The 27,976-nt window shown below is 49.2% G+C and overlaps 6 protein-coding genes and 1 non-coding gene across 7 annotated transcripts; 4 read left to right on the forward strand and 3 right to left on the reverse strand.

Annotated features, from left to right (window-relative positions):
• Positions 1-1,745: 1,745 nt before the first annotated feature.
• BCR38DRAFT_487519 (SGNH hydrolase-type esterase domain-containing protein) lies at positions 1,746-3,070 on the forward strand (the record flags this gene model as incomplete). The annotated part of the gene is made up of 2 exons (XM_040864168.1): positions 1,746-1,851; positions 1,953-3,070. The coding sequence occupies 2 exons, from the start codon at positions 1,746-1,748 to the stop codon at positions 3,068-3,070; spliced, it is 1,224 nt and encodes a 407-aa protein (XP_040713861.1).
• Positions 3,071-5,786: 2,716 nt separating this feature from the next.
• BCR38DRAFT_t238 lies at positions 5,787-5,889 on the forward strand. Its single transcript has one exon. It is a non-coding gene; the product is annotated as a tRNA-Thr (tRNA).
• A 3,246-nt stretch (positions 5,890-9,135) lies between these two features.
• On the forward strand, positions 9,136-10,086 carry BCR38DRAFT_348056 (uncharacterized protein; the record flags this gene model as incomplete). The annotated part of the gene is made up of 1 exon (XM_040856397.1): positions 9,136-10,086. The coding sequence occupies one exon, from the start codon at positions 9,136-9,138 to the stop codon at positions 10,084-10,086; it is 951 nt and encodes a 316-aa protein (XP_040713862.1).
• Positions 10,087-13,578: 3,492 nt separating this feature from the next.
• BCR38DRAFT_459555 (sulfate permease 2) lies at positions 13,579-16,448 on the reverse strand (the record flags this gene model as incomplete). The annotated part of the gene is made up of 4 exons (XM_040862304.1): positions 13,579-13,607; positions 13,915-14,491; positions 14,566-16,112; positions 16,169-16,448. 4 exons carry the CDS (start codon positions 16,446-16,448, stop codon positions 13,579-13,581), a joined length of 2,433 nt encoding a protein of 810 aa, XP_040713863.1.
• Positions 16,449-18,816: 2,368 nt separating this feature from the next.
• BCR38DRAFT_526093 (major facilitator superfamily transporter) lies at positions 18,817-20,517 on the reverse strand (the record flags this gene model as incomplete). The annotated part of the gene is made up of 4 exons (XM_040865342.1): positions 18,817-19,916; positions 19,970-20,021; positions 20,077-20,195; positions 20,314-20,517. The coding sequence occupies 4 exons, from the start codon at positions 20,515-20,517 to the stop codon at positions 18,849-18,851; spliced, it is 1,443 nt and encodes a 480-aa protein (XP_040713864.1). The 3' UTR covers positions 18,817-18,848.
• A 1,011-nt stretch (positions 20,518-21,528) lies between these two features.
• BCR38DRAFT_39526 (TfdA family taurine catabolism dioxygenase TauD) lies at positions 21,529-23,252 on the forward strand. The gene is made up of 5 exons (XM_040857628.1): positions 21,529-21,861; positions 21,918-22,404; positions 22,469-22,774; positions 22,832-23,074; positions 23,154-23,252. Exons 1-4 carry the CDS (start codon positions 21,579-21,581, stop codon positions 22,992-22,994), a joined length of 1,239 nt encoding a protein of 412 aa, XP_040713865.1. The 5' UTR covers positions 21,529-21,578; the 3' UTR covers positions 22,995-23,074; positions 23,154-23,252.
• Positions 23,253-24,790: 1,538 nt separating this feature from the next.
• On the reverse strand, positions 24,791-26,206 carry BCR38DRAFT_459566 (uncharacterized protein; the record flags this gene model as incomplete). Its single annotated transcript, XM_040862306.1, has 5 exons — positions 24,791-24,953; positions 25,008-25,306; positions 25,360-25,614; positions 25,664-25,882; positions 25,943-26,206. 5 exons carry the CDS (start codon positions 26,204-26,206, stop codon positions 24,791-24,793), a joined length of 1,200 nt encoding a protein of 399 aa, XP_040713866.1.
• Between the last annotated feature and the right edge of the window lie 1,770 nt (positions 26,207-27,976).

Consider the following 27,976-nt stretch of genomic DNA (forward strand, 5'->3'; position numbering starts at 1 on the left):
GAGCTGGCAATTGTTTCCATACCAATTGCTCAACAACCGTGATACCAAACTGCGTGGTAACTCATCTTGGCATTTTGGACTGTAATCTTGGGGCGACTAGATCGGATGCTCAGCTTTCATCCTTTGCCATGATCATCCCGTCTCGTCGCTGACTGAGTACTGCAGTCGTGCTCGTGCGTACTACTGCAATGCATTCGAAAGCAAGTTCAAATTGTAGACCCGCATCTCCCCTTCCCTGCCCCCACCACCCCCACCCCCCCGGTCATCACGATGCCGCGATAGCTTGAGTGGAAATTGGCAAAACGAGCCGTTGATCTTGAACTCTAAACAACTCCAATCACGTTCGTCTTCAGACCCCGACAAGATGCGAATAACTTTTCGATCGACAGTCTTTAATTGGAAGGTCCTCCAACGGATCGGCGCGCTCTATAGCTCTGGAGCTCTGCACAGAAAATACGAGGCCTCTTTCCGGGCGTAGAATATTTTCTGGCCGCGAGGTACCCAAAGCCTCCCGACAACTCGCCAAGCCCCTTCTTAAAGCTCCTCGCGGGCGCCCCGCCACACGTCCCTCCGACATCACACACATTTTGTCGCAGCTGGAGCGATCAAGTCTAAAGTACTATGGTATCATGGGTAAGTTTTCAATTGTGTGTTTGTACCGTGCTCCACCTAAGCACGAGCCAACTCTTAGCTACCTGGCTTGAAGCGACCTTAACAGCTGTCTTAATCAGATTAAAAGAAAACGTTGTAGTAGTTTGAATTTCGGCTTTCGATTTACCACCGTCGAAATGGAGGGTTCGAATTCGTTAGCGATCTGCTTCTGTAAGGTGTTTAGTCCCTATTGTAGTTGCTACATACGCGATAATTAGGACGCGTTAACAGCAAGTTGGAATCAGAGGTGGAAGTACCGTTTCGTTAATATGAATAGGCTAGGTAAGAATCGGTAAGAATCAGTATAGCGTTACCTTGGCAGTGGTCCACCGGTACTTGTCAAGGGGGTGAAAACTTTGGCCTGATACCGTAGTAGACTGAAGTAAGTTTTCCATCAATAAGCCCAGCCTGCCCCGGCGGCTTGTTTCTAACGTCGGGTGGCCCCGTCTAGACCTCCCTTCACCCACCTGCCAATGTCAAAACCATCCGAGACGACTCCAGACGAATGCCATCACCAGTCATCTCATTACGAGACCGGTCATCAACTCTATTATTATAAGTACGCAGGATCAGGATCCAGGAATTGAAGGAGTGGCCAACCAGCAGCTGCCAAGACCAAAAAGAAGATTGCCGTTCGTGCCGTTTCTTCCGTTCGTGCCACTGCGCGGAGACCTGCTAAGTCTTGGCATTGGGGTAATCGTGGTGTTTTGCGCCGTCTTGGCACAGCACCACCCCTGAAAAAGCCCACTGTCCACCACTGAAAGCTGGCCGTAGCGGCCTGACGATGCAGAGTCGGTTTAAATCAGCTCGCCTTATGCCCCGTCCCCGTCCACACCGATGGCTGACATGCCTCTCAATGCCTGTCTGCTGTCCGTCTGCCACTACAGATAAAGGGGGCTCGGTTTTCTTCTGATAAAGGTACTACTGCACTACCTAAGTACAAAAGTATCGAATCGCTTTGTCGTCTTGCGATTTTCTTTTTTCCTGATCGACCGCAGCTCCTCCGTCCCTCCTTGGTGTGCAACGTTTCCTTCATTACGCTCCTTCACATTTCGCATTTTCCAACTTGTTTTTGTACGATCGCGTCGGTGACGATGGAGAAGTACTTTGACCAGTTGTCCTCGACTCCCTACGTGTCGGCCCTGGTCGCGAAGCGGCGTCTTCTCTTTGGTGTCTCTATAGTGTTTTTAATATTAATTGGTAAGACGCTTCTATCCGCCCGTTTTCGCGAGATGCGCACCCGCAACCCATCGACCGGCAGCTATGGCCAGCACAACTCACTAACCCGCCCCGCGTCGCAGCTCTTTCGTTGACCGAGACGGATGACATGAACGCGTGGTCGCAGACGGCTGGAGGCTTCGGTCACATCTCAGCGAGCAACGGCACCATCCTCAATGGCACCAACACCAACGTCTTTAGCGGCGTCCCCGGCATCATCCACACGGGTCCCGGCTACAAGCGCCCAGGCTATGAACTGCCTCTGGCGAACGGCATCCCGCTGCGCATCATGGCCATCGGTGCATCAACGACGCGTGGCGACGAGAGTTTCGACAACAATGGCTTCCGACGGCCGGTCCGCGAGCACCTCGTGTCCATCGGCAACCCCGTCAACTTTGTGGGAACACAGCGCGTGGGGAACATGACCGACAACGACATTGAGGCCTACCCGGGCGCCCGCACCGGCCAGATGCATCGCCACGCCGAGCAAATCGTGCCCAAGACCAAGCCGAACCTGTACCTCGTTAACGTCGGGTCCAACGACTGCTTCCAAGACTTCGACATTCCCAACTTTTTCAAGCGCTACTACACCTTCATCGAATACCTGTTGAGCGCATCGCCGCGGTCCACCGTCGTCATGGGCACCCTGCTGCCCACCACCGAGACGGCGAGATGGAACGCATCGGAACGGGTCCATGTTGTCAACACGCAGCTGCGCAGACTACACAAGATCTTTGAAAAGGAGGGCAAGCCCGTTGTGCTGGCCGAGATGGCCGGCGTTGACGGCATCCAGGATGCCAACCTGTCGCGCGACAAGATGCACCCCACCTCGGCCGGCTACGAGATGATGGGACGTATCCTGCTGCAAGCCATCATCGAGGCCGACGCCAAGGGCTTCCTGCGCCCCGCCGAGCCCATCTACGGCATCATCCAGGATGGTGACCTCGACCGCCAGGACGAAAAGTACGGCAAATGGATCCAGGCCAAGCAGGCGCAGGAGCTGGCGGCGCGCAAGACCGAGGAGCAAGAGCTGGCCAAGATGACGACGGAGCTGGAGAAATGGACGGCCTATCTCGAGCTTCAGAAAAAGCAAAAGAACGAGAAGGCGCAGCAAAAGAACCAGAAGAAGACGGACGAGACGACCGATGAGGCGCAGCAGCAGAAGAACAACGGCGGCATGAAGTTAAGGCGGCATACATAGACCTGAACATCGTGTAGAAGGTTAATATTATAATGCATGCCGCGACGGCTATGATAAATGAACACCCCACGTACAAGATAGCTCCAGCTGGGCCTTGGATATTCTCTTGTGACCGCCATATACGGCCATCTCATGTTTAGGCATGTCAGTCAAGTCCCACTGTCGAGAACAAGTCTCCCCAGGTTCTGAGATTTCAACTGTTTTGACAAGTCATGTGATGGACGCGTATGAGTGCAACTCTTGACCATGGTCTTTCTGGGCCACCCGAGTTGCCCTTGGGTAGTACCGACTAAGGCTGCTTTGTAATAGCGTGTGGAATATATCTACGGCTGTTACACTGGCGGTTGTATAAGCTGAAACCACTGGCTTTACTCTAGTCCTGGTCAGATGGCAACAATAGACCTTCATGATCCCAATGAGACCAATCGGGTTCCTTTGACTTTTGACAGTCCGATAGTACTTCATGATTGGTCGACGAGGTAAAGGTAACGGAGATTCCAAAGCACGATACAGATCTGCAACATTGACCTCAACGACTATCCCCAAGCTTCACTGTAGAATAAGCAGGGGGTTAGTTTGCATACTGATTGATACCAGTCACTACAATCATCGCCTATAATCTCCTTAATATCTCATTCCGGCATTTGTACGTCTATGAAGTTGAGTAGGAACCTTGTGTCACCATACACACATTGGGTGCAAGTCGTAAGGCATGACTGCCAATGAGAGGTCTGAATTAACAGTGACGAAACATTGCCACCCTGGTGATGCTGAATGACAGCGGCTGGTCATATAGTTACTAGCATATTGGAATCCCATAGAGAATCCACCATGAAGTCTCGAGGTATGTCCGTCCAAAAGTATTAGTTTTATCGTGTCATTGAGCAATATTGATCACCAGGATCTGCGTCCAGAAGATGGCTCGGAGCGGAGACTAGAGGTACCTAGTCCGGTCTTCAATTGTTTCGACTTGACGTCTAGGGGCAGTTTCAGAGGCCTGTTGACGTAGGAAGTTGTGTCGCGGTTCAAGCTACCAATGGCCAGCAACTTGTCCAGCTGATTGCATAATTTATTTGTTAATGATGTTGTGGGCAGTAGTGGGCGTCAACTGCTCATCAAGCTCCCAGTCCGATCGCATCGCGGTGAAGAGAATGAAGTTGCCTGAGTGATAGATCGGCTGATTGGCTAGATGCATTGTTGCTCGTCTGTGAGTTGGGTGACATGCCGGACGGTAGCGGTGAGCGTACAGAGCCGCTCATCAGTCTTTTTATAATCAATATGGATGAATCAAAATACATGGTAATTGTTGAAGTGCATGACCATGTGTGGAGACTTGAAACCCATGCCTCTTGGATTCAATACATGACGATCGCTCACATGAAGGCCTGCTGATTCCGCCCAGGAGTATTCGTCAGGTCAAAACGTAGCGCACCTGCCCTAGTACGGTCGATCTCGGTCGAGCAACGGAGGGGCTGCGATCAACTTAAAATGCTTGATCGTTGATCATTAGCCTTCTAATGTGCTATAGTCAGCTAATTGTGGTAGAAGAAGGCTAAATCCCAGTAGAATTGGGTTCAGTATAGGGATCAATCGTATGTGATGCCACGTAAGTAAGGGTTACCCACACATTCGATAGGCAACATGTTACGAATTATTTCTTTTCTAGTACACTTCCGATGTTGTAGTGCTAGAAAGCCTGTATATCTCATATAGCAAGCCTACTTAAAACTCAAGTACGAAGTTAGGTAGAACTTCTAGTACGCTCTATAGGAAAATCGGAGATGACTTGTTTTTCAGTTATAATAAGTCCATGTTGACACCAGTATTACTACATCTTTCCATTAGCGTATGGAATCTGTTGCGTGCCCCAGGCAAGCCGCCTGTGTGCTGGGTGTAGCGCTTAGGCCAATTGCCCATAGATAGCCCTTCCGTGACTGCGGCCTTTGGAAGTAAATTCCATCATCGTCACCAATACAACTCTCTTGCTTGTGTTGCCCACAAAACCTAATGTCTCTAGCCAACCTAGTTGGCTCCCAGTTGGCTCTCAGTTGGCTATTCAGCTCGGAGAAATAGCTCGATGTTTGTGGGATTTATATAGTGCGGAGATCGGAGATAGGTCTCGTCTCTTGTTCCTATGGACCATTTACGGAGTACTTCAATTGATTAGGCAGTGTGTGCTGTGAAATATGTATGGTGGGGGCTCCGGTGCGCACTAAGCAAGGGGCGTGAAGAAGGAATTCGGACTGGCGAATGGAAGCAGATAGAAGTTTGCGTGTAATGGACCCCACAGTCTAATTGAACACTTCTTAAGACCTCGTACAATATTGACTTAGGGACAGGGTTTTTGGGTATTGTTTTCGGCTTTCAGATGAATTATGTAAGCGTGTTTACGGTATTTAAGGACCTGTGTAGGTAGTCACTCTCTTGACGGAAAGATCAAGCGGCCAAGTCTGTAGTTAACTGACTCTTTTCGCCTGTTGAGGCACCAGTTGTTCTAATGACCTGTTGAAGTCTTATTCTGTTCCTCGTGCCTGTTGAGGCCCTTGTTCCGTACCCGTTGAGGTAATTTTATTGTTCCAATAGATCAGCTTGTGTCTGTTGAGGCCATTGTTCCATCGTTCACCTGCTGAGGTGATACAATTCTAGGGCCTGTTGAGGTGTTCTTATTATTCTGATCGAAGCAAGAAGGCTCGCGATTTTGTTATTATTTCCACCTGTCGGCTGGTGTAGTTGGTCACTTCGCTGGTAGATAAGTCCCGATTTGAGCCTCGCCCACTTGGGTTGGTGACGAGTCGCGGGTTCGAATCCCGCAGCTGACACACAAGGGGGTTTAGTCAACCCTTACGGCGCGCTGCCCACCTTGTTGACTTCGCCTACCTAGCGATAATAGGGAGATTGGTGCAGTTTAGGATTACGAGCATCCTAGCCAGTCGACCGTCAAGCACTACGTCGGCGGAATATAACTCGACAGCCGGTCCAGAATTCGAATCGTTAATCCGACCCCTTATCGGACCCTCACGATAGAAGGCGCGCAGCACGCCCCCTCGCCGCGATTCTTGCGAGCGTCTAGACCACGTTACGGTCTATCCACTTGAGCGTATGGTTGAGATGTATACGCTCGACGAGAACCCCAATTAGCAGATACTACGACTTGTCGCGACAAAAAAATAGTCGAGCATCTTCTGCACATCAGCAGCATCCCACCCCTGAGGACGAATTTAAGTGCCACATTACCACGCTTATCGGTAGTTCAGGCAGGGGTTGTAGCACAGACTTAGGGAGGGACAGGAGGTTTAGTAGTCGTTTGGCTACAAGTTTACCTGTATAACCGCCCGACGCGGCTTAAGGGCCCGCTATATCATCTATAGCCCCTTAAGGGAGTACTTGTAGAGGTACCGAGGGTTAACACCTACGGCGTATTTAATATTATTATTTTTAATATTATTATTTCCACCTCCCGGATAGTAAGGTCTTGTTTGTAACAGCAGATACTGTGTAAGGGGAGGCCAGGCACAATCGTCAATTCCCAACGCCAGTAGTAATTAGATACAAAGAACGGAACTTGCCCCTCCACTTTCCGTGGTGCCTCGAGCACTATTTGAGGGGCCCAGAAGGTTTTCCTGAAACGCCATCGGATCGCCATGATTTCGCCTGCCTATCCAGGGTGGTCCGATCTCAACCTTCCAGGCCATCCTACCTATAATTTGTGACATTGTTAAGGATATTGTTATCCATTGCCATCATCATCACACCCTGAACCTGCGGGCATTTACTGCCCATCGTCAGTATTATAACCGGGCTCTCCGTAAGTCCTATAGCGTTGCTAGCGCGTCTTAAGCCTCCTCGTACGACTACGGCTCTAGCGCGATTTATCTTATAACTGCCTATTTGTGACGATTGACACATGGACGATAAGCAGGGACATCCTGACATGGCCTGCCCTGATCTGGACGAGCGCGTTCCCCTTATAATAGGAGAACGGCCAGACATACTTGTAACCCTTTCCTTCTCTTTCTTCCCTAGTTTAGTATTCAACAATAGAGATGCACTGATATCCAACCTTGATTCGTACCTATGTGCCTCTGCCTCGTTACACTATTAACCTACTTCTAAAACTACAAATATACTAATTAAAATATCGAATCTAGTCCTCGCCTCTTTTATTTATAGTCTAGCTATTTTTCATAACCGCGATAACCTAATCCTTTAATAGTAGGCTGTTTTCGTACTAGGAAGAGAGAAAGTTTTCCTAATAAAGATTATATACGTGTAACGAAACCTCTAATAGTCTAGCTGCGTAAACCACTAAAGAGTCTGTAAGGGTTTGTGCTAGTAAGTAAGTCCTGCTGCGGAGTCCTCAAGCAATAATATCGGGGTTTGACGTATGGAGTAGAGTGCTTTGGGTAACTGAAGTATTCAAGTAGGGTAATCGGGAATATAGTCGTTAAGGCAGTTTGCCTCACCAATGGGTTAGATTGATGCTTAGATTGATCACTGAATTAGAGACTGTCTATCTATGAAATGTCTGGGAGTCTTGTCCCTTATATACCCATCTCTCCTTCACTGATCCCCACTTGGATATGTTGGTTGTCCAACATATCCACCCCTGTAGGTCACGTGACCTGTCGGTCCTTTCCTTCGTGATCCTAGTGTCTGTATCCACCTGGCCTGCCGACGGGCCTGTAATGTTGGTTCAGTGCCAACTGTGAAGGTCAACCCTCGCAGACTCACTACAACCAGGTGACTTACAGCTGGAACACCTGCCGTGGCAGTGTCAGATGGGAAGCCAATCATAACCCTTGTAGGAGCCCCGCCAAGCGTGGATGACTTAGTCGCGCTCCCTCAAACCTAAGTTGTCATCTTCTTTCCTTCGCTCCTTAGAGTAGAATCTTGGTCGATAGCACCTAATCGAGGTCTATACCAATGCGATGCAACCCAGGTCGTGACACCAACGGTTCGTAACAGTAACAATACAGGGGGATACTGTAGCTGTACGATTCGACGCCCTAGATAACTATGACATATTCCTAATTCCCTTATTATACTACTCTAGGTCTTCTACCTTAAATAGAGGTAATTATAATTATTTTGGATAAGATTTAACTAATAAGGAACCTAGTCTCGTTAAAGTTATAAGAGCCATCATGGCGGGCCGGTCTCAGCTGACAAACTGAGTCGGGGGGGTTTCGCCCCCGATCCGGTAGAACCCCGGAACCACCTAGGTTAGTCAAAGAGAACATCTCGAGGCGCTCCCACCTAACTTAGATTCCTTAAGAATCAGTCTTGCAATATACGCACCCATAACCCTAGCGCATCATAGCCGCTCTTTGCACTACCTGACTACTATCGTGAGACGTGTGGTATCCTCGTTACATATATCTTCAATGCTATTTATCCGAGGAGGGAATAACAATTGTGAATTTAGGTTGATTATTTATCGTACGATTACCTCTGCTTCGGAATAAGTACGCTTTTACTTTAGTAACCGTATATCCCATCGTAAAGTACCGCTACGGTATCGGTAACGTCAGGTTATATAGGGGATATTGTAGATCCGCACTACGGATCGTACGCTTAGTTTAGAATTATTTTAAAGCGCTTAAAGCGCTAATTTCATATTGCTTTTCCCTAATTACGTGCTACAGTCAAAGGTAGAAAATAAGGGACGAAACCTAGGTTGCACGGAAATGCGGGAAAGTGCTTGATTGGACCGTATGTTCAATTGGGCCGTGGGGTATGTTAAGTGGATTTGGCCAGGAACAGAAGGAAGAGTGCGCAATCATGTTGCATTGGACTCCAATAGATCGACCTCATTTCCTCGTTTTGCTATGCAACTCCAGGCTTTGCATATGCGTAGCTCCTCATTCATCTCCGTCCCCAGTTTGGAGCCACAAGCCCAAATCCAAGTCCATTGGTGCTATTGTATTGTATAAAAGCTGGTTACCTTCGCCAGTTATGACGTCCGACGCTTGAAGCTGCAGTGGGACCTGGAACTCGTGTCTCTCCAGTCTCCCCTCGTTGTTGTAGCTATCCCAATACCCAACACAGCCATGTATTCCACTAAGATGACACTGGCCTACCTGGCCACCATGGCCACGAGCTCCGTGTTGGCGGCATCGACCGAGCAGCTGTTCACTTTTTCCACATCAGTGAATATTGAGAACAGCATCTTCCGCCCTAACGGCCACCTCCTCCTGACCACCTTCGACAACGGCCGCCTCTACACGCTCGACCCGTCGTTGGCCTACCCCGAGGCCGAGCTCATCGCCGCCCTCCCTGGTGCCACCGCCATCACAGGCATCGCCTCCATCGGCACCGACAAGTATGCCGTCGCAGGTGGTATCCGCGGCAGCTACCACTACGATAACGAGACCATCTACACCGTCGACTTTGCCGGAAACGCCAACGCCACCATCGCCATCGTCGCCACCGTCCCCGACGCTTCCCTTCTGAACGGCATGGCTTCCCTGCCCGCCAACCCGCACATAGTCCTGGTTGGTGACGCTGTCGAGGGCTGTATCTTCCGGGTTGACACTACGGCTGGCACATCAGAGGTGGCTTTCTCCGACGAGTTGCTCACTGTCCCGGCTAATGCGACGCTCCCGCTTGGTGTCAACGGATTGAAAGTCAACGGGTCGTATGCGTATTTCACTAACACGGCGCGCAATATCTTCGCACGAGTGCCTATTAGTGATATGGGGGACAAAATTGGTGACATTGAGGTTATTGCTGAGGTGAACGCTGACGCTATTTCCGCGGGATACGATTGGGATGATTTCGTGCTGGATGCGGCCTCGGGGAATGCCTATGTGGCCCAGTCAAGCAGTGAGCTAGTCAAGGTTGCGTTGCTAGATGGGGAGCAGACTATCGTTGCGGGTGGAGCGAATAGCTCGGCTTTGGTTGGGCCCACGTCGGTTACTCTGACTGAGGATGGAAAGACGGCCTATGTCACTACCCGAGGTGGTACGGTGAATTGGGTTGTGTACTACGGCCAGGTTGTTGAGGTGCAGCTTTAGGACACTTGGGCCTGTTAGAGGATACGAGTATATGGCGGATATATGTGGATTGCTGTCAGGTATCTACAGGTTAGGTTCGTTTAGTAATGAGTAAGAAATTATTCTTGTTATATATTGTATTAGTGTGTATTTTCTGGTAATTATCTTCTATTTTCAGGAGAATTCCTTTATTATACTGTATTATTATACTGTAAAACAAGGGTAGTGTTAAGTAGATCATGTTTACATGTTATCTCATCGCTAAGTAATTCGGGCAAAGTCAGGTATGTCGCTTTCGGCTAGTCTAATTAAACACTTTTACTCTCACCTATACTTGCTCTTCTATATTTCTCTAAATTCCTCTATGATCTACAAGTAGTGTGGTATTTTCAAGAATTCCCAATTTCGGAACCCTGTTGTAGTATAACCTCGAGTGTCCACATATGGCTCAAAATGACTGGACCTTTTAGAAATATGGACAAATAGTTGTCAATTAATCGCAGTCATGTAATATTCATTGATTAATTCGGATTGAGATAAGAAACCTGGCATGAGTCATCGGTGAACAGCTCCTCGACTGACTTTGTGAATATTATTATACCTTGGAGTACCCTAGTTATTCAACGGACCTCCTTATATACAACCTGTTGTGTATCCTGGTCGATCTGACCTCACAGGACTCAAGTCACGAATATCAGGATTGATTTCGTGCCAAGTCAGTTGTGTGGTTCAGATCTCTTTTGATGGTCTTTTTTCTAGAAAGCTCAGCTATTTCCGAAGCTACGAAATGTTGCTTAAGAGCAATGATGTAGCCAATCAGATCCTCTGATTTGGATCCACACTGTGACGCTTTAATTTTCCGATCACATAGACATTACCAGGAACAACAAAATTATAAGAAAGGACATTATAGACAAAAACGTTAGATAGACCTTGAAAAGGCTTGTCGTAGCGAGAGGGCGCATGGAATAGCACGATCGACCAAGACAGAGTCACTGAACTACCATATTGCTTCGCTAGTAATGCTATATAACGAATATGACTTACATTTTACTCGCCACGGCCATTCCAAGTTTCCAGACATCATGACCGCCACGTATTTCCACCCTGGATACCTTGGAATTTCCGTTGAGGATGACTACAAGTCTGCTTAGGCACAATTTGTTGATAGGGTGGTATGTATCATGACTTAAGCCCACTCATGAGAAAGTGGAGCAAATATTGTGTAATGAACGATAACAAAAGCGGAATGTAATTCAAAGGAACGAGTAACGTCTCAGGTGTTATCTTCTTCTAGGAAACCTGTAGCATGAGAGATAGTATGAGAGAGACAGGAAAGAAAGATATACTAGGGCGTGAAATTAGCTAGAAGAAAAAAACAATCCCACGAGGTAAATGAATCAATGAAGTTAATCCGTCGAAACCGTGCGAACTCAAATATGCCGTGAATCAGAAATAGAAAGTATCAAGCAACATATTTGGCAGCATCAATCCAATAGTAAATTATTATTATTAAATACGCCGTAGGCTCGAAGCCCCCGGTACCTCTACCAGTACTCCCGTATGTCAAACCGTGCCCTAATGGCTGGACTAAATACATACGCTGCGTCGTCGGTTCGCCCTATTGGCGACTGCGTTGCGTCCACTACCATACTACGTTGGTTCTCAACCTACCAACAAAGTCCCCCCTGAGAAGATCGATGCTATCTGGGCCTTGAAGCTGTCCGACCCGTCCCTAGCAGCCACCTTACAATAGTCCCACTAACTACTGGTTCTCCTGTTGCCGTTGCGAGGTCTCTGCGAGAGTATAGTGGCCGTGGTGCGATAGCGGCCCGTAATCGTTCTCTCGGTCCTTCCAACAGCCCGCAAAAGAGGATTACGTGCTCTGACGTCTCAGGGGCGTCGCCACAGCGGCATAGCGGCGAGTACACGCCAAAAGCCCCTGTCTTGAATAAGAAGGCTGCTAGTCCTATTTTTTCCGTCCTGATCTGGCACAGCGTAGACGCCTCCAGTCGGTTCAGGCCGAAATACTTGCCCCCTTTCGGTATCTGCATCGAAGGGCCCTCCGGTTCCTCAGCGATAGCGCGTTGCTGGCGATCGTGATGCTCTGCTCCGGTGAGCCATCTCTTCCTCCAGTGGCCAAGGAGGGCAGCCGGGACCTCCTTTTCCTCACTCATCCACTCGGAGCCCCGGGCCTCCTTCTCCATAGTGTACCCTGCCGGTCGGAGTAGCTGCGACGCCTGCTTCCTCTTCGCCGGCCTATCCTGCCGGAGTATATGTGACGGTTTAGCGCTCGCGCTGCGAAGCAGATTTCTCTTCCCGCTAAGCCGTAGCCGTTCTTCAAACTTAGCAGCCCGGGCACTAAGATAGAGGTCTAGTGGCGGGATTGCTGCTTCTGCTTCCAGGTGGCGAAGCGGCGTCGCTTTGTGGGCGCCACAGACTACTCGGAGGCACTCGTTCTGTATCCCCATCAGGCTCTTAGCTGGCCCTGCCGGTTCCTCACTTATAGTATGCCACGCAGTCGCCCCGAAGGCGATCGCGCTACGGATAACCACCGTATATAACAGCCTCGCCCGTATAAGATCGCAGCCTCACGACATATTGACTAGCTTTGTCAGGGCTAGCTTTTGAGTTGCCATTTTTGTTTTAACACGCTCAACATGGGCGTGCCACGTCAGTTTGCGGTCGAACCAGACTCCTAGGAACCTCGCTGAGACTACCGGCAATAGTAAATTAAAATAGCACTACAATATCTCGGGCTCAAATAAACAGGGCCAACAGGCGAGTGGCTCGAAAACCTGGCCTGTCATTTTGCATACTCCAAGAAACTATTTTGCTAACTTCTGTCTTAAGGTATCCGGTATACCAAGGCAAAGAAGAGATCTCCAAAAGAAAAAGAAACATCTTTCAGACAGGCAGGGAGTGAAGAGTTGACCGAAGTCAAGCAAACATCGATGTAAGGGAGAAAGACAACAAAGAAAAGGAAAAGGGAATGCCACGTGCCAAATTTGGCGTCATGGTTAGCACCAGGATGATGAGACGTGATCTAGTTTTGACAATGACCCTGTATTATACAAATTCCCGTGCATGATGTTGTGTTTAGCCAGGTCGGTGAACCCCGAAATTTTGCCACAAGAGGCTGTTCAATGTATTTCGACCTTAGTTGCTTCTCAAATGGCCCCTAACTGGTAATCTTTCTTGCTTTGCCAACCTCAGTGTTGTCATTCCTCTTATTCACATAGTCGCTGTCAACTTGAGAAAATGAAATTGAACTCTCTGTTGATAAGCTAGCCAAGATCTACAAACTTCGAAGCAATGGCGACAGAAGACAACAGAAGCCTTGCCGTTGAGGATGCTATAACTAGAATCAGCCCATCTTTGCCAAGCTGACTTCACATTATTTATCACAGAGAAAACCTAACTTGTCATATACAGGCAAGTGGTCGGCTGGACTTCCTGTCGTGCTACTGTCGCCTAGCATTGATCAATCGTCCGGATATTAGGAGTTGTCATTCAGCTTCTGTCAATCGTCTGTGCGAGACCTGTGTGTTGAGTAAGCCTAGATCGTTCATCATCAGTAATTATATAGCAAGAGTACCGTCCATTCTGTTCCCACAAAAGATGATAATAGGCTACATCAGGATGTCCTGGGCCGAAAAATCTCAAGTTTCCCAGCTGTTGCTCAGATGGGATCGCTCAAGCAAGTAAAAGCACCGCTGGAGGATATAATTTTGTTTTCTGGCACCGGATTTACATGTAAAAATATTTATCAGATTATCATCAAGTATATGTATGTCTGGTTAAGCACTGCTCATTCATTAGCACAGTACCCACTCTTCCCAAACTCACTAGAACCCCCCTTAGCCTCCGCCTTAGCCTCTGCATTAGCCACAGCGCTCTCCACGGCCGCCGCAACATCAATATGGAAAAACGGCCTATTCATCCCCTGCACAGCCACCACTTTCTTCGGGAATTCGCTTCCCTGCACTCTAGCCTCCCCATGCGGCTCAGTCGACGAAATCCTATCGTTGAACTTCCCTGTTTCCACATCTTCAAGCGTGACCAATGGCCTCCTAAACTTCTCCTCCTCAGCACTTGCCGCATCTACCGCCGCCACGCTGAAGATGGGCTTCCACCTGCCCTGGTAGTATTGGTCCACAGCCTTCGAGGCTGGGAACCCGAACCCGGCGGCGGCAAAGGCGCGGCGCGTCCAGCGGTTGTTGACGTTGGCGAAGTGCCACTCAACGGGGTCCGGCTTCGCGTGGGTGTCGAGCTGGTTGCGTGTGTCAACTAGGGCCTGAATCGACGTCACGTCGACATTATTGACTGAGGCGCAGTCAAGGATGATGGCGTGGAGGAAGGGGCGGGAGTCTCCGGGGTTGGGGGGTGCGCCCCGACGCGGACCTGGATTGTTCCAGGGGCGGTCCTGTAGTTCGAAAACTTGTGTCAGCATGCTAATATTTCGAAGTTGACGTGCTTGGATAGCATATTTGGACTTACTCCTATTTTCTCATAACGCTCCAAAATTGTGGGTCGAGTTTGGGCTTGGATATAGGCTGTCAGGTCGTCCATCAAACGGCCGGAGTTGGTGTAGTTGAAACCTTCGTCGAAGCGATATATGAATACTCCTGGGTAGGGCGTCTGCACATTGACATTCGGATTTGACCCATCTGAGTGGTCGTATGGGATGAAGGACTCCCTTTGCTCCTTTTCCACGCCACCAGCCGACAAATGATCGCTGCGGGACGTGTCCTTGTTCACACGGTAAACATGCACCCGTCCGAGGAAGCTCCCATTTGCTTTGGCCAGGCGGAACAGTAATAACGCGGCCGAGGCGCAAACGGTGAAGTAGATGCCCGTCTCGATGTCGGTAAAGACAGTGATGAGAACGCCGCCAAAGAAGACGATGACCTCTACGGGGCTGACCTGCCAGAACTGATAGACCACATGGGGGGCGGTGATCAGATCGCCCACGGCATGGATGATGAGCCCAGCCAGACTGGCGCTGGGGATATAAAAGAAAACAGACGTCAAGGCGTAGAGGGCGAGGAGGACGATGATGGCCGTGAATATGCCCGCAAGAGGAGTCCGCACACCGGCTTTGGACTTGATGGCCGTTCGTGAGAAAGAGCCCGTGGCAGGGTAGGCACCCAAAAAGGGGCCGAGGATGTTGGTGAACCCGACTGCAACTAGCTCCTGAGAGGGGTTGATCACGTAGTTGTTGATGCGTCCAAAGGATTTGGAGATGGAAATGTGCTCGATGATCAAAACAATGATAGTTGCTGGTAAATCAGGGGCAAGTGCGGACAACAGCTCCGGCGTGATGGTGGGCGCGCCATGGACCTGGAACCCGCTGGGCACGGGGCCAAGCACCTTGAATCGCGTCTTCTTGGTGTCCCAGTTGGCATTGCGGTTCACAAGCCAGCTAATCAGGATATAGAGCAAGATGACAAAGGCCATTCGCAGGGTTGCGATGAAGAACCACATCTTCTTTCTATTCGGCTGCCTCCGGGACATGAATTCGCAGAACCAGCGAATGAAGTACAAGAGAAACAGAGCCGTGAGACCCATCGCGGCATCGATCTTGGCATTGGGCAGGTGCTTGAGCGTGTTGATGATGACCCTGTACGTCGACTCGCGCGTGTTCAGTCCGGAGATACCGAGCAATGCGGGCACCTGACCGGCGGCGATGTTGATGGCCGCGCCCGTCATGAATGAGGTGATGCCCACCAGGGGAATGAACTCGACGATCCAGCCCAGTCTTGTCAGGCCGATGAAGAGCAACAACGCCCCCGAGATCACGGACAGTGCCCTCGCGATCATCTCGGGTGCGAATTCAGGGTGTTCGTTAGTCAACCTCCCGACAATGTTGCCAACTAGTGTGGACATGACGGCTACGGTTCCGATGGTGATGTCCTTGGACGTTGCGAAGGTCCAGTACAGCAGAAACCCGACGAAAGAGGTGTACAGGCCATACTCTGGGGGAAGTTTGGCGAGAATGGCATAAGCCATTCCCTGAGGGATAACGACGAAGCCAACCGTGACACCTGTGTATCCATGTCAGCTGATTGCTCAATTTACTTCCTTTTCTGTTGCCACTCACCAGCAATGACGTCTCCAAGAAGCCATGTCAGGTTATAGTGGAAGATCCAGTTCCAAAAGGGAAACAGAGACCGAACGTAACGAGCAGTCCCCGCGCGAGTAGGTCCATGATCCTGAAACCATTCCTGTACTGTTGGCTCCGATTCGAAGTATTGGTCAACCGACTTGACTGACCCTGCTGCCGACTGGAAGAACTCATGCGGTTCATTGCGATGACGGTAGTCAACGTCAATACCGACGGCCTTGGCTAGACTTCGACCGACTTTGTTCTGCGACGACATGCTGGGTGTCGTATTTGCGCAGTCTAAACCCGACGATGCTTATTTGGCACGACTTATAGAGTAGTGATGCAGCTTTCCAAGTTCATCTGAAGATGGGTCCCCATGCTATATATCACAGGGTACAGAACATCTTTGTACAGGCCCCAAGCCATTCTTTCGGTATCAAGTCCCAGCTTGTGTTCAGCCGCCGACAGGTTGAGGGCCTAACCGCCTCCCGCCGCGGGAAAAGTATCTGAGATGGACCTAGCTCCCTCCATTGTCTTGGCAAATCGTGTGAAGTTACAGCCAAGACGGGCTTGACGAGCCCCATATCAGAAAGCCAGGCCAGTAAATCATTGCAGGCGCCCCAACCCCCCGGGAACGCCAAGGTAGGCCAAGCGGCCAAGCCAACTTACGACATCGTTAGCCCGGATGGCGAATATACACAAACACGATATCACGGACTTACTTTTTGATTCTTCAACATGTGTCTACGTCGTGGCGTGCAGTTTGGCACATTTCCAGCAGTCATCGGAAGTGGTGAAGAATTTGTTCATCTGATCTCGTGCTGCCTTTGCATATTAGGTAGCTCGGTATCATGCGACTGAATCGCTTAAACTATGATTATCACTTGTACATGACGAAGCCAGAAAAAGAGAGCTAGAATATAGAAACTTAAGAGACCCAGTTTTTCATCTCATAATGTCAAATACACTCGTTGAAGCTTGGTAAACCTGACTGCGGAACCTTCGGCTTGAATGGCACGGAGGCGGTTTGTCGGACCTCCGGCTCGCCAACAACCTTAATACTGATATAACCCCTGGCATGCTGGAATTCCAGTAAGGTTAGACCTTCATTGACAAAAGTCTACCTTGAGTCAACATCTCTCGAATACGGAGCAAGATCGCTTATCGCTCTGTACTTAAGGCCCTGATGGCCACCTTCCATCAATTGTAGTAGAAGTCGCTTCGAGAGACAACTTCTACTAGACGCCTCTTTTTGGGTACAGCTGAAATCCAACCCGCTTTCTCGCAGGGTCCAGATTGTGTCCAACTGAAAGTGCCACGAGAGATGGAAGCTAGAGCTATTATGGTCAACGCAATAGTTGCAAAGAATTTATAAAGCCACCAGGCGTTTCAGCTACCAGCATCGATCAGCCTTGAAATGCTGGTCTGCTTCATTTCAACCCAGACTGACGCCTAGGAGCGAACTTGACCGCTTCCACGGAATCCTTGTCGTCTAGACTGCCTGGAATTGACCACAACGAAGATATAATTTGCGCACATAGCCGTAACCTTCATTTTGCGTCCGCAGTTGTCTACAATGCGTAAGCTAGCTAGATCGTAAACCATTTCGTGGTAAGGAGCCTTAGCAATGAACCACGCGACATAACCGGTCATATAACGATCCATACTTATTGATATGATGGCACTTCACTGAATCTATGCTTCATACCTCTACAAAATTGGCCGTTTTGGTTGTTGCAATCCTCCAGATGCCTTCCTGCATTCCCGCTACTGGAATAAACCAACCCAAATAATATGTCCTGGGTTGCACAATTTGATGCATGGTCATGTTGGGCATCGTTGCGGCTGTCAGTTTACCCAAACCAACAGACTTGATCGATCTTAAACTCTGATCGCTGCAGGACATCAGGTAAGCAGACATTACAACACCCCTTCTAGGTACTCCAACATTCGACTCGCCTTGACGAGACGCTGTTCGTGGTTACTGCAGACGGACTCACGAAGCTATGACAGTAACCGACCGAAATAAGCGAGACACTATAAAAATGCCCTCTTACCCATCCCTAACTAAGTTGAATGACTTAAGACCAAATAATAGGAAACGCCGCCTCCATCTTCTGATCGTCCCGTATTTTAGGATTGAAATACAAGTGCCTTGCTCTCTCCCTAACCTCTATGTTATTTGGACAGATCACAATTCCACAGGGGACACAGGAGAAATACCGAAAAAGAGTATATGCGAGTGTATTTCTCAACCCATGGTTTCTCCTTTCCACCGCTATATTACATTGTGTCTAGCAAGGAAGCGGAAGCAGATGTCATATATCCTAAATACTTCATAATTGGAGAAGGTTCCACAACCTACTTCGATTTCTCCTCTAAGAACAGGGACGGGGTATTGGTATAACGTTACCAAGGCCACGTTGTGCAACTATTCGAACTGGATCCAACCTCCTTTGGTCCTGTTAGTCAGTTCCTATACAAACACCGAGGGGTGTGCAATGATAATGATTTCGCTATATGTTATGATGGTCATCCATATCGGGAATCGCTACAGAGATCCGTGTAGAAGAAATGCGTCATTCATTTTTTTAGCAACCATATTTCCATTACCCGAAAAATATGATCGGACACCGGAGAAAGACGCTTACCCTCGCTACTGACGTACAGAATATTAGACCTGTGCAACCTTTGCCGGAGCCTTGAACCTGATCTCCCGATGATGCAGAAACCGAATTATCATAGCAACCCCAATCAACAAAACCGCCAGTGCGATGGACGTTGAGTAACCCTTTGGATATCTTGGCGCTTCGACCTGTTGCCAAATCAACAACGGCAACCATGCTTGAACGATATAAGCAGCCTCGTTCATAGCCCCCACAACCAGTGCTCTCTCCTCATTATCATCACTGCAAAGTTCGTGTGCCCAGGCAAACGATAGACCACTGATACCGCTCCCAAAGCCGCAGAGAAAGAAGCATGTCCACTTCCATGCTACGGGAATTTCCCAGATGGTGAGACTGACATAGGCCACGATCTTAACCACACCAGAAAACACGATGGCTGGCCAGCGAGCACCGCGGAACAGGCTGTCGGATGTCCAGGCGTAGATCAGTGTCGTGATAACGCTAATGACCTCGGTAATTGTCGGGTAGAGGTTGATTTCCTTGACACTGTATCCTTCGCTCTTAAGCCAAAGCGGGAAGGCCGGCTGCGTGTTCCCACCATTGCCATTGTTGAATAGGATGTATAGCAAGACGAGCATATAGATATGCCAGCTGGAGAAAATGCGCCGTAGTTTCGCCTTGGTGTAAGGCGCACGGTTGGCGCGCCCTTCAAGCTCCATCCGCTTCTTTGAGAGCGCAATTTCTTCAGGGGTAAAGTACCACGCCTTAGTGATTTCGGGCACGTCTGGCAGGAAAAAGAAGCCAGATATGGCTATTGGGAGCGAAACGATGGTGTTAGTAATGAACAGCCACTGCCACCCTTGATAGCCTTGCACGCCATCCAGGTTGTGGGCACCGGCCATGAGGTAACCAGATACCATGGACCCGACGTTGCCCATGGCGTGAAAAAGACATGATCGTTTCGCCAATTCGTCTTTCCTGTACCAAGAGCCAACGATGTATTGCATTCCGGGGTAGAAGCTGCTTTCGGCTAGGCCGATGATGAAGCGTAAGACGTACAGCTGAGTGGGGGTTTTGCACTGCGTCAGTAGAATGGTGAGAACGGACCACAGGACCTGGGTTTGTGTGTCAGTATAATGTCTTCTTGTCAGGAACATTGATGACTTACTTCGCATGTGGGGATCCAGATGCTCGGTCGGATCCGAGTCAGCAAGATGTTACTGTAAGTAGATTAGCCGGACAAGCTTCCCATCGCATGGTACACAGATATTCTACCTTGGTATTTCGCCCAGCACGTAGCCGACAGTCCAGCAAGTTTGCATGTAGTTGAGTTCGTTGCCATACAAATTGAGGTCTTCTTTCATTCCGGATACGAAGGCATTGTTGACGTTGACCTATGGTTGAAGTACGGGTTAGGAGGCTGTCTCTCTATGCACCAGAGCTTTGTGGCAAGTGGCTTGCCTGGTCAAGGTATTTGATGAAATACCCAAGAGATGCCAAGGTCATGAGCACGGCGTCCAACTTGAAAAGAAACCTTCGCTCTTCAGGCGATTTGTCGAAGGTATCCCATATGTAAGACTTCCACGAAGTTTTGGGGACTTCCTGAATGGCGATTTCCCCATGTGGGCTTTCGTCGGCCTTGCCTGACGATGATTCGCGTGGGGATTTTGAGTCAGATTGCGTGACCACTTGGATGGCATCAATAGATGACCCCATTTCTGAGTGATTGAGGATAACGCTGGCACTTGGATATAATTGCTACACCAAAGAAAGGTTCCAGGATATAATATTGCCCGCTTCTGCTGGAGGTGGGAATCTTTGGCTGGAAGCGTTACCACACGATATGCATCTTCACGGACGTTGAGAATAGTCGAACCGGGTACTATTTGTATTCATGCCAAGGTGCCAAGAGACCAAAATTTTGGTGCAACGCGAACTGGCGGAGTCCATGCTGTAGCAACCGATTGTACATCAAGTTGTGTGTGGATCATTGTCTCTGCCGCTTGAACTACCGCGTGGGTGGCACCGGTTGCGGAACACCTAGTTATCCTTACAGTGACAAATTCTTGGAATTATATGTAGAGACCATTCTAGACATACAATGAAGCATTTCGTGGTAAGGGGAGAACCTGAAGGCCAAACATTACTGACAGCGAGCCATACGATGAGGTATACAACAATTAGGGGTTTGAATATGATGACGGCCATATGAGTAAAGATATACTAACTCCTTGTTCGGAACCTCTTCTGGTGGACGGAGGACCCGGATTCAGCCCGTACCGTCCCATGAACAACTCCACTTGAGCCCGAACAGTCATTAAGGCGTCATCTATAATCATATGGCGTGCCCATTTGGCAGCCCAGAAAACTTTGAGGATTGCGAGGTGAGAACAGCTGATTGGAGTAGGAATAGACAGTGGGGGTACTGATAGGTCTCGTTGCGGACACCAGCTCTTGACTATCCACAGACCAGAGCATGGAGTGCGGCATGGGAATCCGATAAATCAGATATCAACCAACTAGCAAATATATCTTTGATTTCGTACTGCATTTATGCGACGTATTTCTGGCGTAACACGATATGATCGTCTTGGATTGATTGGGTAGAGGATGAACATGATGGGTCTCACGGATGACGCAATCGACAACCAGAATTGCTCATCACTCAGCGATGTCACTTGCCCCTCAACGAGAGACGGCACAACCATCATAAAAACGTCCCCAAAACCCGGGTATTGAAGATATAAGCGAGGCCAATCGAGTATACAAATCCAACCATGTCGACGACCCAGACCGTAACTTTTGTCACCCCGAAAGCTCCGGCGCCGCCCGGCCAGCCTGATATTGAGTATGCCCCGGACTATGACAAGTGGCAAGCCCGTGCCGCTCGGCGCTTGGCAGCCGGTAACTTGCCCACCAGCGTTCCGGATGGCTTTCCGGAGCAGTTAACCGGAAATATGGTTTGGGAAGGCCAGACCATCGCTGAGACTTATGATTGGACCTATGTCCTCAGTGACGACCAGTTGGCCGAAATTGACCGCGCCGTAGAGCATTTCAAGGGTATGCCCCCTTTGAAGCGCGGGATTGTCATCTGGGTGAGACTAATGCCTTTGCAGCTCTTGGAATTTCTTTTGGCCACATTACGCCCGAGACATTCCCACTCCCCAAGCTTCACTCGCAGTTACGCCGTCTGTCTGACGAGCTGCACAATGGCCATGGCTTCTTTGTAATCCGGGGCTTGCGCGTCGATGAGCACTCACGCGAAGACAACATCATTATTTACGCCGGCCTTTCCGCGCACATTGCTCCTCAGCGCGGCCGACAGGACCATAAGTTCGATGGAAAGCCCGCCGATGTTGTTTTGACCCATATCAAGAATTTGACCGCGACGAAACTCAATAAAATCATCGGAAGTCCCGCTTATACGACGGACAAGCAGGTCTTCCACACAGACTCGGGAGACATCGTCTCACTTTTCGCCCTTGAGACGGCTAGTTCCGGTGGTGCTAGTAGGCTGGCGAGCACGTGGAGGGTATATAATGAGATTGCGCGGACCCGGCCTGATCTGATCCATACCTTGTCTCAACCTTGGGATATGGAGAAGTGAGTCTCCTCATCGGCTATCATGCCACTTTGCTTGATCCATGCCATTGACTCATTTATACAGCTTCGAAAAGGCAGACAAGCAATGGACGGAAAGGCCGCTGCTCTACAACTTCCCCGCCACGGAGTCCACACCGCACCGAGTGGCCTTGCAATATGGTCGTCGATACTTCGTCGGATTTGGAGCTCTTCCTCGCAGTCATAACATCCCTCCTATCACCGAGGCTCAGGCCGAAGCTTTGGATACTCTGCACTTTCTCGGTGACAAGTTCTCTCTGAATACCAATTTCCAGAAGGGCGACATCCAATACGTCAACAACCTCGCCCTCTTTCATGCCAGGGACGGATTTACCGACACCGAGGAACATCAGTAAGTATCTACCTCATTCGGTATCTTTAGTTGGACAACATTAACAGAGTTTGGTAGACGTCATCTCATGCGCTTCTGGCTGCGAGATCCAGAGAATGCATGGCAGACCCCGGAAGTGTTAAAGTATCGATGGGATCAGCTTTACGAGGGTGTGACGCCTGAGGCCTCCGTCTTTCCGTTGGAACCATTTATCAGAAGTGCCGGCAATAAAGGAAGGTGATCAGGTCCTAGTTGTCTCCAATTTTGTGCTTGTAGAGCGCCTAGTTGCGAGGGGGAAAAGGACAGATTGTCTAAATAAACGTATGTTTATGGTGATCTTGTGTTAATTCCATGGCGTCGGCCTGGAGCTGACTGGCTGCGTTCGAGATACGCTACGCAGGACCCCTACAAAAGAACCGCCGTATGGTACACTGTATGTACCGCTCGATGCGAGCGAGAACGGCTCTTTTTTAACCTTACATACGGTCAGAAGCCTAACAAGGGGTTTACAAATGGCAAGCCGATCATGTTACTGCCACCTCCTGAATCGCTCTGGCATGTATCCAACCCTCTGATGGCGAGACCATGATGCGAACTATTTTGATAGTTGCGAAGGGAGCTATGTGACTTTCCACCATTGCGAAATGGCCCAAAAAGAGGTGCAAGATTGATTATTGCATGTTTAACCACCAAGCGTCGCTTGAGCCATTTGACATATTTGTCTCAAGCCAGTTACTGATTCAGAGCGGATATCGCAATGGTTTCGTTATCCTTTGCGACGCGCTGGGATCAGGATTGACGTCGGATTGCAGACCAACGGCTAGATTATCTCGGGGATACGCTTAAGTACCAAGGGCACGACCTCGCATATTAACTTGTCGGCCTTCGGTGGAGGAAGGACAAATCTGGTTGACCGAGTACACATATATTAGCATCAAAACTGAGCATTAAACTTGCTCGGATTGTTTGCGGTAAAATTCATTTGTCGAACATCCATCGCGGTGGCAGCACTAGGAGAAATTGGGTAAACTTGAGAAGCACCTCTCCTTCGGGCAGCCAAGTGAACCTCCTATTTCCCCAGGACTCTTCCCTTGCTGCACGGCTTCACCTGCGTGCGTGAGCATTCAACCGTCAAAACTAGGGCTCAGGAGACTGATCACCAACAACGCGAATGCCAGTCAGCGCAGGCCACGATCATCAAAGAGACATACCAGTGTCTCAGTGCAAGCAATTCCAATTACACCTTGATATGCGCTGCAGGCCGCCTTACACTCCGCACGAAGCCTTTTATAGCCTGTTTGACGAGTAGCTGCGCCTTCTCGACAGGTTCCTCGCACTAACCCACGTGTGGCTGACTAAAAGAGGATAATCACTCCCGGCCTCAACGAATATTACAGTTCCTTCATTCCAGTGTTTTGGTTTTGATCCAGCGCCAACAACAAATCTATTAGTATAGTAAGTACAAGATGATCCGGGACCGAGGGGTAGCCACAATCACCACTGCTCTTCTTCCCCTGTCAATGCAACAATAAAAGACTGTCAAATAATATAAGAACGATGATGATATTGATGATATCACAATGGCTCCAACTAATGGGAATATGCGACTATTGTGGACACGCATTCCTCCCGAATGTCAGACGACGCGCACCATCGCCTCTTCCTTTGACTTTTGTCTATACGGTAGCAACTCGCTGCTGTTCATGCCACAGCACGAAATTAGCAAACAGTTAATGGGTTTGTCGTCTTGATCCTATTGCTCTCCCTCGCAAGCACACTACGGAAGACGACCCAGTCCGTTGACGGGGTGCGACAGAGCAGCACTGTACGCAAGCTTATTGGAGAGATTGGGGGTTCTTTTTGGTTGTTTTCTTTTGGGAAGGAAGTCGGGGCCGATATTGCAAGGTTACGAATCCTAGAGCTGTTTGAGGCATTTACTTCGTAAGCGCCTGGCAATATTTCGTGCTAGATAGATGAGGGGTAATATTCAGGGATCATTTTGGAGTCTTTCATCCAGTTACCTTGGGTAACGGCCCTTTATCGCTCATTCCGGGGGATATTGTGAGAGTTCAGAAACTCTCGTGTAGTCTCGCCACACGCCATCAGGAAAACGTGGTACGCTGTAAGAGCCGCCGTGTACATGAGCCCGACGAGTAAAGGGGACACGAAATTTATCGATAGCATGGCCGAATGAGATGTTCTCCTTATTCATATAGACTAGTATATGTATCAGAGATGCTCCGGTGAGGTAAACGGCACTGATTTTCGCCCGACGAAAGAAATGCAAAGAATCAGCGGTAGTTTCGGCGGCCAGTTGTTAATCCAAACGCAATGGTGGTCGGTTATCTGGAAACAATTATCACAGAGGCGAGAATGATGGGCACGTGGAGGCCGCCAGATATGACACGTCTTGCAGTATTTGGTCGAAATTTCCATGAAGCCCGTCGAAGATTCTGCCGACTTAATCAGGGTCCAGTCGGTACTGGGTGTCGTTAATACCAGGTGACCTTGATTTTCAGGAGCAAAAGGGTTGTGGATATTTCGGGGTAGAATCTGGGGAAATTTTTGGTACAACTCTTTTCCAAAAGGCGGTCGGATGCAATTACCCCAAGATCAGATGCAGAAGTGTGTAGGAATGACGAGATGCAAATATAAAAGATGTAGGCTAAAATCAGTGGAACAAAAGGGGAGATGTTGTGCCAGAGCCAAGGTGCCGAGAATATGAAAAATAGCACGGCGGGGAGTACAATAGAGAAGCCTGTTGCGATGCTCATGGGATGGTCTCTTGTGGTCTGTAACCTTCTACCTAGGAAAAATACCGTGTTTCCGTGGAGGTACTTGGAATTGGTGCCAAAACGTTGCTGGGCAGGCGGCATTGGTTGTGGGGGTAAGCTGGGGCGACAAAGCAACCGACTCAAGTTTCTCGCCGCCAGGTATGCTGCGTTTGGATCCATTCCCGCCTTGGTAGATGTTTGTCGGAAGAAGAAAACCTAATCTGAAAGAACGTGGGGACTTGGTGGGATTAGGCAAGTTGCCCGCGAGCTCGGAGCTCTTGTCCATGTTGAGACCCAGACCTTTCCTTTCAGCCGCCTTCTTCTTCTGGAGAAGGCGGACAGTGGGATGATGCCCCTACATGGATCTGTTATTAGTGGTGGTGATATGGTCTAAAGTCTCCTCCTGTTCGATCACCTCGGTTCCCCACGGAGAGTGAGGTCGTACTTCATCATTGCTAAGCTGCCGCGCCCTCAGAGGGTTCGATTTGATGTTATGTCGCGTGTCTTTTATGTTCACTACGTCTTTTGATTTCTGCATAGCCCCCGGTTGAAGCCTCAAATTGAGCGACGGCACACCACGTCGCTGAGCCTGCAACTTCTGCGAACTCATCGGGTAGAGGAATGCACTTGGAGTGATATATTGGATTGTGGGCAAATGGTCTTGTATTGAAAGTTTCATGATCTCTGGAGAGTCCTGAGAGAAGTGAATGGCGGCCATAGGGGCCTTATATAGACAGAAATGACTGATGCCTGCCCCACAGCCAGGACTTGTGTGGTTCAATGGGTAGAGGTCATATTGACTCATACTTCGTATGGTTTGCGGCTTTACTTTTCTCCTTGACTTGACAGTCTTGATGGAGTAGCCTTGAAGGTCCAACATGATAGACGGCACATGAGTTTTGCTCTTCAAGCAGGCCTGTCGCGAAACAATTTCGGAAGACATACCGCTGAGGCTTTTCGTGCTGGTGGTGTGCTTGCCTTCAGGCGCACCATGCGTCATTTGCCAAAAGATTGTACTAGGAGGACCGCTTACACCACGAGCGGCCCCTGAAGATTGACGAGGACATCTGCATCCTCGGTCGAGTCTTTCGAGGGTATGATGCCTTTCGTCGCAGCGCGTCGTTTATTTACAGGTACCTAATCGCTGACAAGGGGTCGGGATTTGAGCAGGCAGAACCGTTATTCCGGAAGTGGAAGTGGAAGTGGTCGCTTACTGTGCAGAGTCCTCGGCCATGTTGCTGCAAACGCAGGGCTCGAAAGGCGCCACATGTCATAACAGCATCGTCATGCAAATAAGCTTGGTTCATTCAGGTGTGTCTACTTGAATGTAGAAATGAAGATCAATCAACTGAATACTTCATAACTTTGCAACCATGTGCATGTGGTAGCAAGTTGCCAAGCTGCGTCATGTTCCTAACAAAGGTGAGATAGGAAGAGGCACAGTTGTTGTTACTTGCATGTAATCTCGGAAAGATTCTCCAGCACTTCCGAAGTACACTGCCACGGCAACGTACATCCAAGTCATTGTAGCAGAGGCTTTGCAAAGAGGGCGCCATGTCGAGCATTCACCTCGCTACGAAGTACCTGGCGATCTTAGGACACATCTTCTTATATCACCAACCAGATGAGTTGGCAAACATCGCTAATATCACCAATGCAGGTAGAGCAAACATAATGTCGGCCTGTTGGCTACCTGTAAAATCTCGCCACTGAGGCCGTGGGTAGCAAAGTAGACTCCGCATCAGGAGGCGAATACGGTATGAAGCCAAAATTTCCAACTCTCTGACTAGTTATATATCTCTATATTTAGAAATAAACGCACATTGCTACATTTCTGTGCACTCCAGTATACTTAGATGAGTGCCACGGGATCGATTTTGCCGACCTCTCTTGGTCATACGGGTACAAACAGTCTTACACCTCTGCATCCTCATGGAAATTATCTCTCCAAGTCACAAGCAGGTTAACTAAAGTAGCCGCAGTAATCAAAAATCCTCTAACCGCGTAGAGTGCTGCGTTTTCTTCTCACTACACTCGTCCACTAACGGCTCACAAGCCATCACCACTCTGGGGACTTGCCACTTCGGATTAATGCGACCTGTCTCGCCACCATCGGACACATATAGGGAAGATATCATCCACGCAACTCGCAATGAACTTGACTCTGTCAGAACACCGCATGAAATTCAATAAGGATCGACCTGGCCGGGCCTCTAGGGGTAGGAGACTTTCCACCGGGAAATGATTTGGGGAAGATAGAGCAGTCATGCCCAGACTAAACGCCATTCTGTGGGCAATATAGGCAAGAGACTTGTATTGGTGATGATGATAGTTGGACTAAGTCCCACGAGTCTGCAGCTACGGAAGAACTATCTATAGGCAGCTGGCTTGAGTGCTGCATCCAGCACACATTTGGTGTGCCTGAGGCACGCAACAGATTTCGTAGTAA

This window comes from Pseudomassariella vexata (genome assembly GCF_002105095.1).
Source record: "Pseudomassariella vexata strain CBS 129021 chromosome Unknown BCR38scaffold_10, whole genome shotgun sequence".
NCBI classification, from domain to species: domain Eukaryota; kingdom Fungi; phylum Ascomycota; class Sordariomycetes; order Amphisphaeriales; family Pseudomassariaceae; genus Pseudomassariella; species Pseudomassariella vexata.